The 15,789-nt window shown below is 30.3% G+C and overlaps 2 protein-coding genes across 2 annotated transcripts; both read left to right on the top strand.

The window, feature by feature from the left end:
• Positions 1-8,522: 8,522 nt before the first annotated feature.
• On the top strand, positions 8,523-12,909 carry LOC115713035 (protein HIGH CHLOROPHYLL FLUORESCENCE PHENOTYPE 173, chloroplastic). Its single transcript, XM_030641509.2, has 13 exons — positions 8,523-9,491; positions 9,707-9,919; positions 10,009-10,213; positions 10,322-10,397; positions 10,494-10,629; positions 10,742-10,846; positions 11,298-11,381; positions 11,668-11,757; positions 11,887-11,952; positions 12,088-12,144; positions 12,269-12,346; positions 12,454-12,501; positions 12,594-12,909. The coding sequence occupies exons 1-13, from the start codon at positions 8,790-8,792 to the stop codon at positions 12,663-12,665; spliced, it is 1,932 nt and encodes a 643-aa protein (XP_030497369.2). The 5' UTR covers positions 8,523-8,789; the 3' UTR covers positions 12,666-12,909.
• A 229-nt stretch (positions 12,910-13,138) lies between these two features.
• On the top strand, positions 13,139-14,971 carry LOC115713036 (uncharacterized). Its single transcript, XM_030641510.2, has 3 exons — positions 13,139-13,806; positions 13,963-14,007; positions 14,744-14,971. The coding sequence occupies exons 1-3, from the start codon at positions 13,367-13,369 to the stop codon at positions 14,799-14,801; spliced, it is 543 nt and encodes a 180-aa protein (XP_030497370.1). The 5' UTR covers positions 13,139-13,366; the 3' UTR covers positions 14,802-14,971.
• Positions 14,972-15,789: the final 818 nt, after the last annotated feature.

The raw sequence follows: 15,789 nt of genomic DNA, 5'->3' as shown, positions 1-15,789 counted from the left end.
ATTTATTATATAACAATGTACTTTATGTGGCAATGTACTTAAGTGAATAAACCCTAAACCTTATGTTTATTCAGGTCCTCTGAAATTTTTCTCAAATGTAAAATTAAGATGCGCATAAATATGAGAAAATCAAAAATAAGAGTTTCATTAATAATAACTTTATTTGTACAAATTACATAAGGGAACCAAGTCCCATGTTCTCTACATGATCCTTGAATTTATGAGGTGGCAAGCCTTTTGTCATAGGATCGGCAATCATCAATTCAGTGCTAATGTGTTGAATGACCACTTTATTTTCCTTAACACGTTCTCTAATAGCTAAGTACTTAATGTCGATGTGCTTGCTTCGACTTCCACTTTTGTTGTTCTTAGCCATGAAAACAGCAGCTGAATTGTCACAGAACATCTTTAGCGGCCTTGCAATGGAATCAACCACTCTAAGGCCTGAAATGAAACTCTTTAGCCATACACCATGTGATGTAGCCTCAAAACAAGAAACGAACTCAGCCTCCATAGTAGAAGTAGCAGTCAAAGTTTGTTTGTTACTCCTCCATGACACAGCTCCACCAGCAAACATAAACACGTAACCAGATGTAGATTTACGTGAATCGGTACAACCAGCAAATGCGAGTCCGAGTAGCCAACTACTTCTAGATTGTCAGTTCGTTTGAACATCAGTTTGTAATCCTTAGTACCCTGAAGATACCTCATTACTTTCTTTGCAGCTTTCCAGTGGTCTATCCCCGGGTTACTCTGAAATCTTCCTAACATTCCGACAGAATAAGCAATGTCGGGTCTTGTGCACACCTGAGCATACATTAGGCTTCTAAAATAGAAGCAAATGAATGTTCTTAATTTATTCTCACTCCAGATCATTTTTCAGATGCTGGTTCGAGTTGAATTTATCACACTTAAAGATAAAAGTTATATCAAATGAATAATACATAATTTTATTTAATCAGAGATGCTGTGGCTACTCTCTAATTAATTAAAATTATACATGTTATTTATATTCATTATCTCAAAATAATAATTTGAGATATGAATTATTTCAACTTATATAGAAAACTTTTATCATCATTTGCAAGTAACATATTGTTTACGCATAAAACAAACATTACTCCCACTAACTTTCTGGTATATAATTATTTTCATAATTCTCTTTTCAAATCTAAAGGAAAAGATAATGAAAATACCAATTTGTGAGATGTTTGTTTTAATCTATAGGTAGACATCTTAAGCTTGCATATGTTCACCACTATTAGAGGAAAAATTTTATGGCAGTCTGTATACCTTCTCCTCTAGTTCACTGTTTGGAATTGATTAATAAATTGAAACGAGCAACAAATGCCAAGGTCTATAATAGAATCATTTATAAAAACAAGTGAGAATGTAAATCTCCTTTGTTATTGATTCTTATTTCAAAATGAACTTCTTAGCAATGAATATTCTTTTATATCTTTATGTTTCTCAATGTTGCCTAATGAATATTATTGGTGAAAAAACTTATGCTTAATTAATGTTCTCCACCCCATTAGGCAACTTTACTAAAGATAAACTTTATTGCTCTTTAAGATATTCATTTCTTCATTCATGGCATGTTGTACTACAACTTCAATTCTTTATCATTCTATAATTTAATTTGTGTCTCAAATTAATATTGTAGTTGAACTCTTATTGTACAAAAAGTAATCACTAGAAAACATTGATCTTATTGTTCTAATAAGTCATCTTAAGGATGGACCAACAAACTCTTAAAAGAGCAAATGGTTCAATATGCATGTTATTTTAGAAATTATAAGCAATTACTAAATAACATAACTTATTAGAATTTTATCAATGACTTGTAGATTATTAATGAATTCTCAATAACCATTAACCTTAAGGGTTGTTGTGAATCATAATTAATCTATCACTTGAGGTGGAAGTTTGAAAAAATATGAATGATCTTTCTCAGAAACTAGGTTCCTAAATTGATCACTCCCACTGATCAAGTCAATTCTTAATTCCACAGTTCTAGTGATGTGAGATGGATAATAAAATATGTAACCCTTAAACCTTATAGCTTTCAAATGAAATATGCTCATTTATGGTTTTGGGCCCAGATCTTTTCTTTGACAATTGCATTTTAACTATATATGGGTATTTATAAAATGTGCACATGTCATCAAGTCGGTTTTCAGCCTTATCACAACTCAAAATATGTTTGAGAAACAACTTTGGTTAAAACACGATTCGATATGTACACCCCATTGAAGAGTATCAATAGAGAAAGATTTAGGAAAGATTGGAGTAGGCTCCACCCCATGTCCAAAAAATGCTTAGTTTCTTAAATCTGTTACACACTATAATTTGGGTGTACCAAGCATATGTATCGGGCAATGAACCCATGCTTTTAAAGAAACTTTACAAATACACTGGGAGTTTATCCATACTCACGAATTTTGATGTAGTATTCTCCATTTTATATTTGATCTCACTATCTTAATATGCAAAATGCACCATTTCTCTACTTAAGATTTAAATGTCTTTGAAACATATAAATCTATACTTTTGTAGAAAAATTATTTATGTGAGTAATCGTTAAAAAAGAGATGCAAAATTTGAGTCCATGTCTTCAAAATTAATTGACTTGTATGATTTCTAATATGATAGAATTCTAGTATGCACCGATTTTGACTTGTTGGAATACATATTCTTAATGAAATTCACACAAGTTCTAAATAAAGTTAGTAAAATCTAGTGTAATGAAGATCCCCACCATTTACTAACATTTATTCTATTTATGGAGATATGTTCCATAATTTTTGGTGCTATAATGTAGAAGAATTCTTATTAATAACACATTTCTTATTGTCAGATTGAACTTGCATATCTTTATGAGTGACATCATTTGTAGTAAAGACCTCTAAATGTGTCTAAATCAAGTTTCAATAGAATCTTGGAACATAAAGGTCTTTGCCAATTTTAAAACAAAGCCACTACTATATTGTTTGTTCCTTAAACTTCTAAATGTGAGAACTTATCTTGTCTGTGGATAAGATTTGCTCACAATTACTGACTTTCTTAGGTTTATTTGTAAACCTTGCAAGAAATTATGAATGTGGAATAACAATCTAAAATAATCCACTATGTGTTAATAATCACATTAACTATATTAGAATGAATTCATACACAATAAATTAAAATTTATTGGTGATAATAAAGTGTGATTTATTTTTCTTAATTATACAGTAAAAACTGTATATGCTAGATGAAATTATCAGAATAAATTTTGAAAATTTCTACTGTTATGGAAGAAATTTATGAATAGTGATGTAATAAAATTACATATATAGTTTTGAGGTTTAAATGAATCATGTTTTTACCAATGAATAAACATGCTTACATATGAAATCTTATTAAACAAAAATTGCCTGTGGGCTAAATTTTTAATTTAATAAGATTAGATTTAGATGTAGATTATGATAGATTTACACAATTTATGAAAAACTTAAAGTTTAATATTTCTATCTCAATGAAAGGTATGAAACACTTAATTATTTATAAATGTTTCAAAATTTTATACTTTATGATAAAATTATTAAATTAAATCTACATAATTTTCTGTGGGATAAATTAAGAGAATTTAATTTAACATATTAATTATGTAAATATAATAAAATCCCTGTAGGGTAAGATTATTATGTTCACATAATTCATGTCCATTATGTGATCTTAATCCACTTAATATATATAATTTTATATAATTAAGGATGCTGTGGCTACTCCCTAATTATTTAAAATTATGTGGTTCACTAGACACCAAAGTATAAATTGAAGATTAAAATTTTACTAAATCCAAAATTGCCCGTGGGCTAAATTTTAAATTTAATAAAATTAGATGAACTTTATGATAGATTTAATTAAACAATTAGTTTTGGAAAATGAAGGTTTATTATCTATCTTTAATTAAATTTGTGATAACACTATTAAATTAAATCCCCATAACTCCCTGTGGGGTAAATTAAGAGAATTTAATTTAACATATTATCCTAATTAATTATACAAATATAATAAAATCTCTGTGGGGTAAAATTATTATACCTATATAATTAATTACAAGTTATGTCCATTAAGGTGAATTTTAATTAATATATAATTTTATACAAATAAGGATGTTGTGGCTACTCCCTAATTATATAAAATTATATTTTCACTTTGACATTAGGTATTGGGCTCTACCTAAAAGTAATTTCGTTATTAACATAGTAGGCAAATCACCGAGATTAATGCTCCTAGTGTGGTCGTCCAGAAGATCATTAAAAACCGTTCTAGATATGAGCATTTGTCCCAAATTCATGTTTTCTTATGTCAAACCACAAAATTACTTACATTTTATTCATATTTTATTCATTTTAGGAAGTTTTATGAATATTTTATGAAGTTTTATGAAACTTAATGTGCTATATAAAATATTCAACCTATCTTAATGTTTGAATATTTCTAAATATATCTAGCACTATAAAAGGAATTTATGTATAGCATTTAAATCATACAAATCTAAATTAATTGCATTAAACATAAATTTGCCAAATAAATACAAATTAATACAATTATTGTATGATAATAAATTAAATGCTTAATTCCATAATATATAATTAATTATGCATTTATGACCATATAATATCTTAAATATTTATACTAATAATTAATTTGTATAAATAAGGTAATTATACAAATTAGTACAATTAATTATATGGAATGAATTAAATGCAAAATTAAAGACTATACTTAATGGCGAGATTTTTCAAATTTTATTAATTTAAACAATAAACTACATAAATTTGGTAATAAATAATTAAATGCACAATTATACAAATTGCACAATTATTACATGCCTAAATAAATCATGTAATTAATTACCATATTAAAACAAATTTCCATTTTCGAAATATACTAAATAACATATTAATTCTAAATATATGTATTAAATTAAAAATGGAAATTAATGAATGTAATTTATTGACTAAATTAACAATAGGAGAATAATTTATATTTCCAAATAAATAAAATATATATATAAAAAAAAAAAAATCGAAATTTTTTCCTTTTTTTTTTTTTTGAAAAATACACTGCCATAAACGACATGATAAAATTTCCTTAAACTTCCAAAAATCATGAAATCAATTCCAAATGAATCTAAATGCAAAAATTAAGACATTCATATAGATTTTATGCATCGAAAATACATAAAACAAAGACTTTAAAAATCACCAAAATTTTCTGAAAAATAATTTTGAGATTTCTTTGTTTTTTCAAAGTGGATTTTCATGCTTAGAACAATCTATATTAATATATGAATGTATTAATACATATACAATATATATATAAATATATATACAGAAAAATAAAAATACTGTATGTATATATATAAACATGAAATGTATATATGTATATATTTGTATATAGCATTTAGATATATAAATAATATATATATATACAACATATATACGTAATGAAATGAAGAAAAAATATATATATATGTATATGAATATATATATATATATGAACTGAATGAATAAACAAGTATATATGTATGAAAATATATATGTATATATATAATTGGGATTGAATGAATATGAATATATAAATATATATACACAAACGAAAATAAATATATATATCAACACTGAATTAAATATATATATATATAAACACTGTATATACGAGTATATATATATATATATGAAACTCAAACTAAAATCAAGGCAGAGATAAAAACCGCTCTGATACCAACTGTTAGACAATTTATATGTATAGACTAAAACATATATGTTTATGTATAAATTGCGGAATTAAATCAAACATATATACACTATGAATAAGGATCGAAATACCTCCAGCCATTGATTCTTGAGCTTCAAACCCACATAAGCTTTGATCTGCAAGGGAAACTGGTTGATGTGGGTAATCGGGCTTCCTCGCTCTCTCAACTCTCTTTAGATGGATTTTGCTGTTATGAACAGAATGAGTGAGGAGCTCGGGGCCGAGACCTTATATTTATAGGTGAGATACTCCATCGCATTCGCGCCACATTAATTGTCAGAATATTTTGACAATTAATTCAGGAAATCAAATCAGGTAATGAATATAGAAATCTGACCATATATAGAATATTACATAATTGATTTTATCCAGATTTAATGAATATAAAATATTCATTTATCAGAAAATCAATTATTTATTTATTTCCTTAAATAGAAAATCATTTCCTTAATTAGAAAATAATTTCCATAAATAAAAATATTCTAATATACTTATCATTGTATTACTTATTTTTGATTGTGTACACTTGCGCAATTATAAATCAATATACTTTTCACAACAAGTTTTTGGCGCTGTTGCCGGGGACTTTAAGTTCTAAATTATGTTTTATCAACTAATTGACATTCTATGTTTGTGTTTTTTTTGATCTTGCTGGTTTGTTCTTTGAAATCTCAGGTATCTATAGTGTATGAACCAACAAGAGGACTTTGAACTTGCTCCTATTGATCCCGAGATTGAATGCACATTTCGAAGAAGAAGATGGGTTCATAAGGCTAAGGGCTGATACATCATGGCTGAGAATCTTGATGATGATGGGATTGCCCAATAAATTGTTAATCCCATCATATTGGCAGATGATCGAGTAAGGGCTATACGGGAATATGCTGCCCCAGGGGCGGAGGTATTCTTTGGGTTGGGGTGACCATGGCTCCCCCTCAATTTCTCAACAAATATTTATGTATCTTGATGATATTATTAATTTATTAAAAATTTTTTAAAGATACTCTTATTGTGAGTCTTTTTTGGAGATATATGATTAAAAATTATAATTTAGTAAATAGAAAACAGGTCACTAAAATTACATGTAGTACTTTTGTATTCCATATCTAATAGAATTTTTTTCTTTTATGGAAATTATTATTTTGTAATTTCTATTATGGCTACACAAAATGATTTTTTTGATCTCTCCTTACAGAAATTAAAAAAAAAAATCTTTTTATCTAGAAAAAGAAAATAAAATATAATATACCTCTAACACTTTGCATGAATATTTTTGGAAGGAAAAATAGTTTTGACTAATTAATTACTAATGTACAATATATTGAAAAATATTTATAAAATTTATTATAATTACTAAATTTTTTTTGTGTTAAATACTTTTTTATAATAAAAATTTATTATAAAAATATTCTATGTTAAATATTAATTATTATATAATATAATTTTTTATATATATAATTACTAATTATTTTACTAAACAATACAATAAAAATTGATATGTAATTATATTTTTACATATAAATATACCATTTATTTTAAAATATAATATAATTATTAGACCGTTTAATTATGAAATTAATATCATAGTAATTATACAATTATATCCAAACATGTATTTATTAATAATTTTTGTGATGTGTAATTCTATAAAAATATTTTCTTCAAAATATAAATTTTAAATAATTGGCCCCCCTAAGTGTTTCGTTCTGGCTCCGCCCTTGGCTGCCCCCATGTTTAATGAGCTCAACCCAGACATTGTGAGGCCTGAAATACAAGCACTACAGTTTGAGCTCAAGCCAGTGATGTTTTAAATGCTCCAAACCGTGGGGCAGTTCAACGGGATGCCAACTAAGGATCCTCACCTCCATCTCCATTCATTCTTGGAGGTGAGCGATTCTTTTAAGATCCAAGGAGTGAGTGAAGAGGTGCTAAGGCTGAAGCTATTCCCATTCTCACTATGAGACCGAGCTAGATCATGGCTCGAGGTGATAATCAGAATGCTTTAATTTAATAAAATTATTATTGTTAAAAGATCTAATTATTTTTTGTTTATAGATTTTTAAGGGTATATTTGTCAATTTTATTTTTAATTAATAAAATTAAAATTAAAATAAAAATAAATTAGCAAAAGAAAATTTATTCCCTATAAAAATGGAGAAAACCTTTCCTTTTATTTTTTCCCTAATTTGTGTAGGCCCAGGGCCAGCCCAAGCATTGGGTAGCTTGGGCCATTGCACAAGGCCCCTATTTTTTTAAGGCCCATTTTTTTTTTTTGGAAAAAAAGGCCTATTTTTTTTTTCTTTTTTTTCCTATTATTTATACATAAATAAAAAAAAATTTAATTGAAAATTTATGAAGCAATTTATTTATTTATTTTTTAAAAAAGCTACTAATAGAATTGTAATTTTAATGTACATGTTTTTTTTTTTTTTTTTCCTAAAGGCCCAATTTTAAAATTTCGCACAAAGCTCCCAAAATGCTTGGGCCGGCCTTGTGTAGGCCTCACTACTTCCTTCCATTCCAAAATTTAATAAACAATGTATAAATATCATATCATTTATCATAATTCCCTAAGTAAACATGCAAAACCAAAATTTAATCTTAGCAAATTAAGCTTTACTATAGCATAAAATAATACTAGTCTATTGAAGATAAAAATAAATAAATTAGTGTTGAATAGTTGGCACGTGCGAGTGAAACGGGAGAAAAAGAGCAACTCTACGTGGCTAATTGGTTATTTCATGTTGGATAACCAAACCAAATGTGTATAAGTGTGTGGTGTGTGGTCCAACTTCCATTCCCAACTGTCACCAATTCCAACCATTCGTACCTTCTTAATTTCCAAACTCCAACTCCAGAAAATATAAAATTTCTTTCATTTCCATTCAGATTAACATTATCCAATCTCATTTATACATATATAACATCAGAATCTTAATGTAGTGACGTATCACAGATTCTAGTGTCTCTTGCAGAGAAAAATGACTTCCACTGCTACGGCAGCCACCGTCAACGGCAGCACCAGCCCCCATCATCATCATCACCATCATCATCATCATAGATATTCATCGATGGGATTGAGGCCAACAACGTTGTCACTGCCCAATACTCCCAACTGGGCACCTTCCTTTATCTCCCACAGCCATAGCCATAGCAGCCATAGATCCCACCATTCTATTTTAGTCCCCAGAGCTACCACTTCTTCTTCTTCTTCTTCTTCTCCGGACACTTCTGGTAATAATAATAAACCACCCAATAACAAGAAGAGAAACAAGAACAAAAACGACAAGAAGAAACCTCAAAATCAAGACCAAACTCAACAGACCCTTCCTTCTTCTTCTTCTGCTACAACAACTACTACTACTAGTGTTGTTGCTCAAGAAGAGCAGCAAAAGCAGCAGCTTCGTCTGGATCTTGAGGATGTGAATCCTGTCGGACTCGGTCGGCGGTCCCGTCAGCTGTTCGATGAGGTTTGGCGTAAGTTCTCTGGACTGGGCCAGATTTCGAGCACCAGCAGAGCAGACCAGAGGGATGCACTTGATGCTCTTCTCATTAGGGAAGGACCCATGTGCGAGTTTGCCATTCCTGGTGCCCAGAACACCACAGTTCTCGTCGTTGGGCCCACTTCTCGCATTGGACGCCTTGTAGTCCGTAAGCTCATGCTCAGAGGCTACTCTGTCAAGGTTTCTCAATTACCCTTTTTGTTGTTTGTTCTTTTGGTCTTTGATGATTGATTTTAGAATTATGTGCTGAAGTGATTTTGATGATGAGTAATAATCAATTCAAATAATAAATAAACTCATTCGAAATCCAATAACAAAGAACAAAATTCTAGGGATAACTATGATTTGTCAATTTTGAGTATTCATTTCAAATATTTTTCTAACATTGTGTATAGGCCCTGGTGAGAAAGGCAGATGAACAAGTGGTGGACATGCTTCCTAGGTCGGTTGAGATTGTTGTTGGGGACGTAGGTGATCCCTCCACACTAGTGGATGCTGTCGAAGGCTGCAGCAAGATCATCTACTGTGCTACTGCTCGCTCCGCCATTACTGGAGACCTCTTTAGGGTCGATCAGCGCGGAGTTTACAACCTTAGTAAAGCGTTTCAGGTACTCGTTCTTGCCCACATTTCTTTTCATGGGTTTGTTTCAGTATTACTTTACCAATTTGGTTTTAAAAATTTCTTACATTTATTCAGGACTATAACAATAAGCTTGCTCAGCTAAGAGCTGGCAAAAGCAGCAAAAGTAAGCTCTGCCTTGCCAAGTTCAAGTCCGAAGATTCATTGGTTGGGTGGGAAGCTCGTCAGGGCACCTATTTCCAGGATGTTGTTGCTTCTAAGTATGATGGTGGAATGGATGCTAAGTTTGAGTTTACAGAGACTGGAGAAGCTGTCTTCTCAGGTTAAAAATTTATTATATAACTCAGGCCATGTTTACTTTGATCAATCATTCATGTTTATTTTGAAGCAACTAAAATAACTTTTGTTTAATTTGATTTTCCTTATTCAGGTTATGTTTTCAGTCGAGGAGGCTATGTAGAGCTGACGAAAAGGCTTTCACTTCCTCTGGGTCGGACTCTTGACAGGTATGTAATGTATAGCATTGTTCACATTCTCTATTGTGTTCATACTTTTGCCTTAGCCATTAGGTGTTAAGTATATAAATTGTCTTTGATTTATAGGTATGAAGGTCTGGTTCTCTCTGTTGGTGGGAATGGAAAATCTTACGTTTTAATTCTTGAGGCTGGTCCCTTAGCAGATACATCTCAAAGTAAATTGTATTTTGCACGATTTGCCACAAAAGTAGGATTTTGTAGGGTAAGGTGTTGTTTCTTTTATGCCACCAAATTCTTCTATTTTTTCTTCTGTTGGTATGTTTGGTTGGTCATGACCACAATTTTGATAATTCTATCATCCCTACAATTGGCAGGTGAGGGTACCCTTTTCATCCTTTCGCCCTGTGAAACCGGATGATCCACCACTAGATCCATTTCTTATACATACATTAACCATACGTTTTGAACCCAGAAAGCAGGTTTGTACTTTGTTCTGAGATTATGGAGTTGCCATGCTGCCTACTTGAGAGTACATTTACATACTTAAATTGAATGAATGAAAATGAACATATTTAGCGTAATCTTTGGAATTGTTTTTCAGTTCTATCAAATATTTAAGACAAAGCAGTAATCTCATCATTTTAACTTCCTTGGCATGCCTTTATTCTCTCTGAGAATACACAAAATTACACGTTTACATGTCCTCAAATTTTGACAAAAGACATTTATTTTTTCTTTTTGAAAGAAAATTAAGATTATGTTTCCAATTCCAACATATTTGTATACATTAACCTTAGCATTTATTTATTTTTTCAGCATGACACATGTTTAGTAATTGATTGAGGTTGAAACTACTTATTCACCACTGTGGAAACTAAAAGTAGAAACATTTTATGATTTCAGCTGATTCTCTTTAATATTCTTCTACAGAAACCTGCAGAAGGGCCTGCAGCAGGAGTTAAGCAAGACCCTAGAAGCTTTAAGCTTATATTGGAATACATAAAAGCTTTACCTGTAAGCACATTATATGTTTTCTTCCTAATCATTTCATTGATGAGTGTTCTGTATTGGATGTTATATATGTTTTGGTTTCTCATTTTTTTGACAACATGCTAAAACTACTACTCTACAGCCCTACTTGTAAATCAAATTAATTACTTTGTCAGAAGGGCATCAGGAGCAATATGTACTATTTGTTCTTCATTTTTTTTCTCCTTTCAATTAAACCACGTGTTTCAGTGAAGTATGTATGTTCTCCTCAATTTTAATAAATTTTTTAAGGTATTTTGATTTTCTGCAGACTGGGCAAGAAACGGACTTTATCCTAGTTTCATGTACTGGATCAGGATTAGACCCTACCAGAAGGGAGCAGGTTCTTAAAGCCAAGAGGGTGAGCTTTTTGATTTTTGTTAAAACTTACTATGCAAACTATTTCCTTACACTTAAAAAATTTGGTGACATATAACTTACAAAAGTTGTCCTCGTATAATGTTTTTCTTTTTTCTCTCAATGTTTATAGGCTGGAGAAGATTCATTGAGAAAATCAGGACTTGGATATACAATTATTCGTCCTGGACCCCTTAAGGTAGTTACATAGACTACTTTGCTCATTAACTGCTTTCTTAATGAAGCATAGTTACATAGATAGACAAGCATACAAATGTTTAGATATGGCTCATTGAGAGCATAAAACTCATTTTTATTTTTTGGTAAAATGCAGGAAGAACCCGGTGGCCAACGTGCACTCATATTTGATCAAGGAAACAGGATTTCACAAGTAAGAGTCATCTTGTGTTTTTTTTTCATCTGATAATAAAACTTCTAGCTCTAACCAACACTGTACACACTAATTTAGCATTATTGAAGTTCAAATCTTAAACATCTTTTCTCAATATAATCAGGGAATCAGCTGCGCGGATGTAGCTGATATTTGTGTGAAGGCATTGCATGATTCCACTGCACGGAACAAGAGCTTTGATGTGAGCAAAACTAAGTTTTTTTTTTCAGTTTCTTTATGTTAATAAATCGGGTTTCGGTAAGCATAGTCTAGTCCTCTTAATGGATATTCGTATCGTACTCATTGCAGGTATGCTATGAATATGTTGCTGAGCAGGGGAAGGGACTCTATGAGCTGGTGAGTGGACAATACTCAGCAGCTTTTCCAATATCATTAAAAAGATCTCTCTCAAATGTTATGTCTTTCTAATTTTGTTATTCAAAATGCAGGTTGCACATTTGCCTGACAAAGCCAATAACTATTTGACTCCAGCACTATCTGTTTTAGAGAAGAACACATGATCCTCCAGGGCGAAGCCATTTTTTCCTATTTGTATAGAGAAGCATACAATGCTTTACTTTTTTTTTTTTTACCATTTTTTCTTCTCTTTCTACCTACATATCTTTACTGCCCCCAGATACATGTTGGTTTATAATAGCACTTGTAATGCCTTTTATTTCTGTAAATTCAAATGTAGATGGGTTACATATAATATATTTTATTTATGGACAAGTGTATATGAATAAAAAAAGCAGAGTTACAATATTTTATGATTATATTTCCTTAAAATCAGTCCCTCATTGCATTCTCAAGTGATTAAGAAAGCAATAAATGTGAAAGTATATGAGACTAATAGCTGTATCAAAGAGATTCATTCCATTAAACCTATACATTTGTGATATGGCTAATTAACAGTGAGAACAATTTTTGACATTTGCTCAGCTGTATTATACAAATGATCCTTATTTTCTCCTAATGTTTCTAATATTTGTATATGTAACGTAAGGTGAAGACTAAGGACACGTACATGAATTGTTAGACGCAGTCCTCTTGACTTGTGAACAAGAAAAAATAAAAAAGAGTACCTTTTGGGGACCACTTGGTAAAGAGATAAGGGGAAAATGGCTGTTCCTAGAGAAAGGGTCTTTCTCTCTTTGCTGGTGACTTTGATTAAAACAGGATTGAATATCCATAAGATAAAGAGCAACGGGAAAAGAAAGAAATGCTAATTCATGGCCCTACAACTACTATTGCTGCTGCTCCAAATCTCTACTTCAGAAGAGCTTCCTCACTAGTATTCAGAAGAGTGAGCTGCATCAACAAGAGCATCATCATCAACATCAGCAGCAGCAGCAGCAAATGCAATAGCAGCAGCATACTCAAAAGCATTAAGTCGAGCTTTGTTGCAGTTGCAGCTGCAGCCTTGGTGGCATCATCATTATCATCAGCTGCAGCCGGGGCCGAGGCTCCTCCTGAGGCCGAGACACTAGAGAACATACCGCAGCTGCTGTCTGGGGAGTGTGTCTTGCCAAATGATTGCAAGAAACCAAGAATTCAAAAGCCGAAATCGAGGAAAGCAGAGTCCTGCACCATCAAGTGTGTCACTACCTGCATTAGAGGTGGAGAAGGATCTCCAGGAGAAGGCCCTTTCAATGTTAGGAGGTATCAGTTCTTCAATCTCTTGTCGTTTCCTTACATATTCATGTCGTTTGTTGTGATTAATCTATGTTGTAAGAGAAGAGATCAAAGCTTTTTGGTATGACTGAAAAAAGAAAGACAATAATCAATCAAACCTTATTGATTTAATCTTATTTACAGACCTTTGGTTGTATTCAAGGAAGGATTTCGAAGCCGTCGTTATTGGTACATTTTTCCTCTTAGTATACTTGACAATTTATATGTCTTTTGATTTTCAATTTAGGCTATGTTTGGAAGTTAATTTTGATGGGGAAAGAAGTAAGTGTAGAAAAAAAAAATCATAGTAAAAACTTTGTTGAACCAACTTTTTATTTTTGTGCAATACTTTTTATATCAAGCATGAGAATTTTTTTTTTAATTTTAATTTTTTATATTATTTTCTTCAACATTTTCTTTGTTTCTTTCTTCTAAATAGTCTTAGCAAAAAAAAAAAAAAAAACTTTAGGGATTAAGGTCTAGTGGCGAGAATTGTATTAGACATTCTTGCTTGATTCGAATTCTCCCAGACTCAACAGCTTGGGACTACTAGGAGGTCTCTTGGTTGACAACTACGATTATAGCAACTAACGGAGTAACTTAAATCGCAATTAAAATCCGTATAGTAATTCACATAGAAACTATTGGAGAAACCACCGAAACAACTCAAACCGTAAATTTTAAAAAAAAATTAAAAAATAATATATGGAATAATTCTCGAAAAAATTATTGAGGTTACTAAAATGCTTGCTATTTTTAGTGCTGGTGGTTGAGATTTTTTTTTTTTTTTTAAAAAAAAATTGTTGGGATTAACTAATTAATACAAACAAACATTTAGGTCTTGATATGGTAGAATGTTGAATTCTAATATTTATGTATGTGACGTGAATATGTATAATTAGATATTTTGTTTTGGTGCATGCAGTCTGGTGGAGTGTTCAGATATTTGTAATTTGATGGGTGAGGAAGATGATGGTCCTTGATTGAATTACACCATTAATTTTGATACATTTGTACAATGTAAATTACTATTTGTTTATTTTTTTTTGTAATTAATTAAAGCGATAATTGTTGAAGTATATACACATTTATATTTCATTAGAGAACACCTGAAAAATAAAGATAATTACATAAAATATTATTTTTTTGTAAACTTTTTACACTTTTACATTTTAAGAGTTTTTTTTTTCTTTACAATTTTACGATGTTCTAAAAAAGTAAAACAAAAACAAATAAAAAAATTACATAAAAATATTTAAATAATATCAAAACTGCAATAAAAAATAACATACAAATAACAAAAAATTAACAGGAGTACAACATAAAAATACATCAAAAAATTATATTTTCTGTAAATAAAATCATAAAAATTATAAAAATATTTAAAATTTCGTACAATCGTATTTTTATAATTTTTTTTATTATTTTTGTGTAATTGTAAAATTATCCCTTAAAAATATGTACAAATATTTTACTTAAGAGGTCCATTTTAGTATATATATATATTATTTAAAACTACATGTAAATATTTTAAAAAACTTCAATAATTTACAGTACCGTAAAAAAATTTATAAGTAAAGTGTGCTATGCTATTTCGTGTGATGTGAATGGGGTAATTCATGTACTGTAAAATCTGTTACTAGTCCCAATGGAGTTCGTGTGTGGATAAATACTTGTCATAAATTTATAAGTACTCATGTAACAATTTACTTATGTGATCAGTAAGCAACATTTCTTGTGTTTTTTTTTTTTCACAAAAAAGAATAACCCTTTTGGAAGATATGTACTGAATTACCCAAAGGGATATTGACGGATAAACCACCCGAACTTTAAATTTTTTAACACTTAACCACAAAAACCAAAATTTTGACGGCAAAACCTACTAAACCCAGGTTCCGCTTTGCTCTACACATTTCCATCCAAAAATCTCAGTTAAGTGCTACATAGGGCTGTCCACGTGTACACAAATGT

This window comes from Cannabis sativa, chromosome 4 (genome assembly GCF_029168945.1).
Source record: "Cannabis sativa cultivar Pink pepper isolate KNU-18-1 chromosome 4, ASM2916894v1, whole genome shotgun sequence".
In the NCBI taxonomy this organism is placed as follows: Eukaryota; Viridiplantae; Streptophyta; class Magnoliopsida; order Rosales; family Cannabaceae; genus Cannabis; species Cannabis sativa.
Note: the sequence above shows the minus strand (reverse complement) of the source record. Positions and strands in the feature narration are given on the sequence as shown.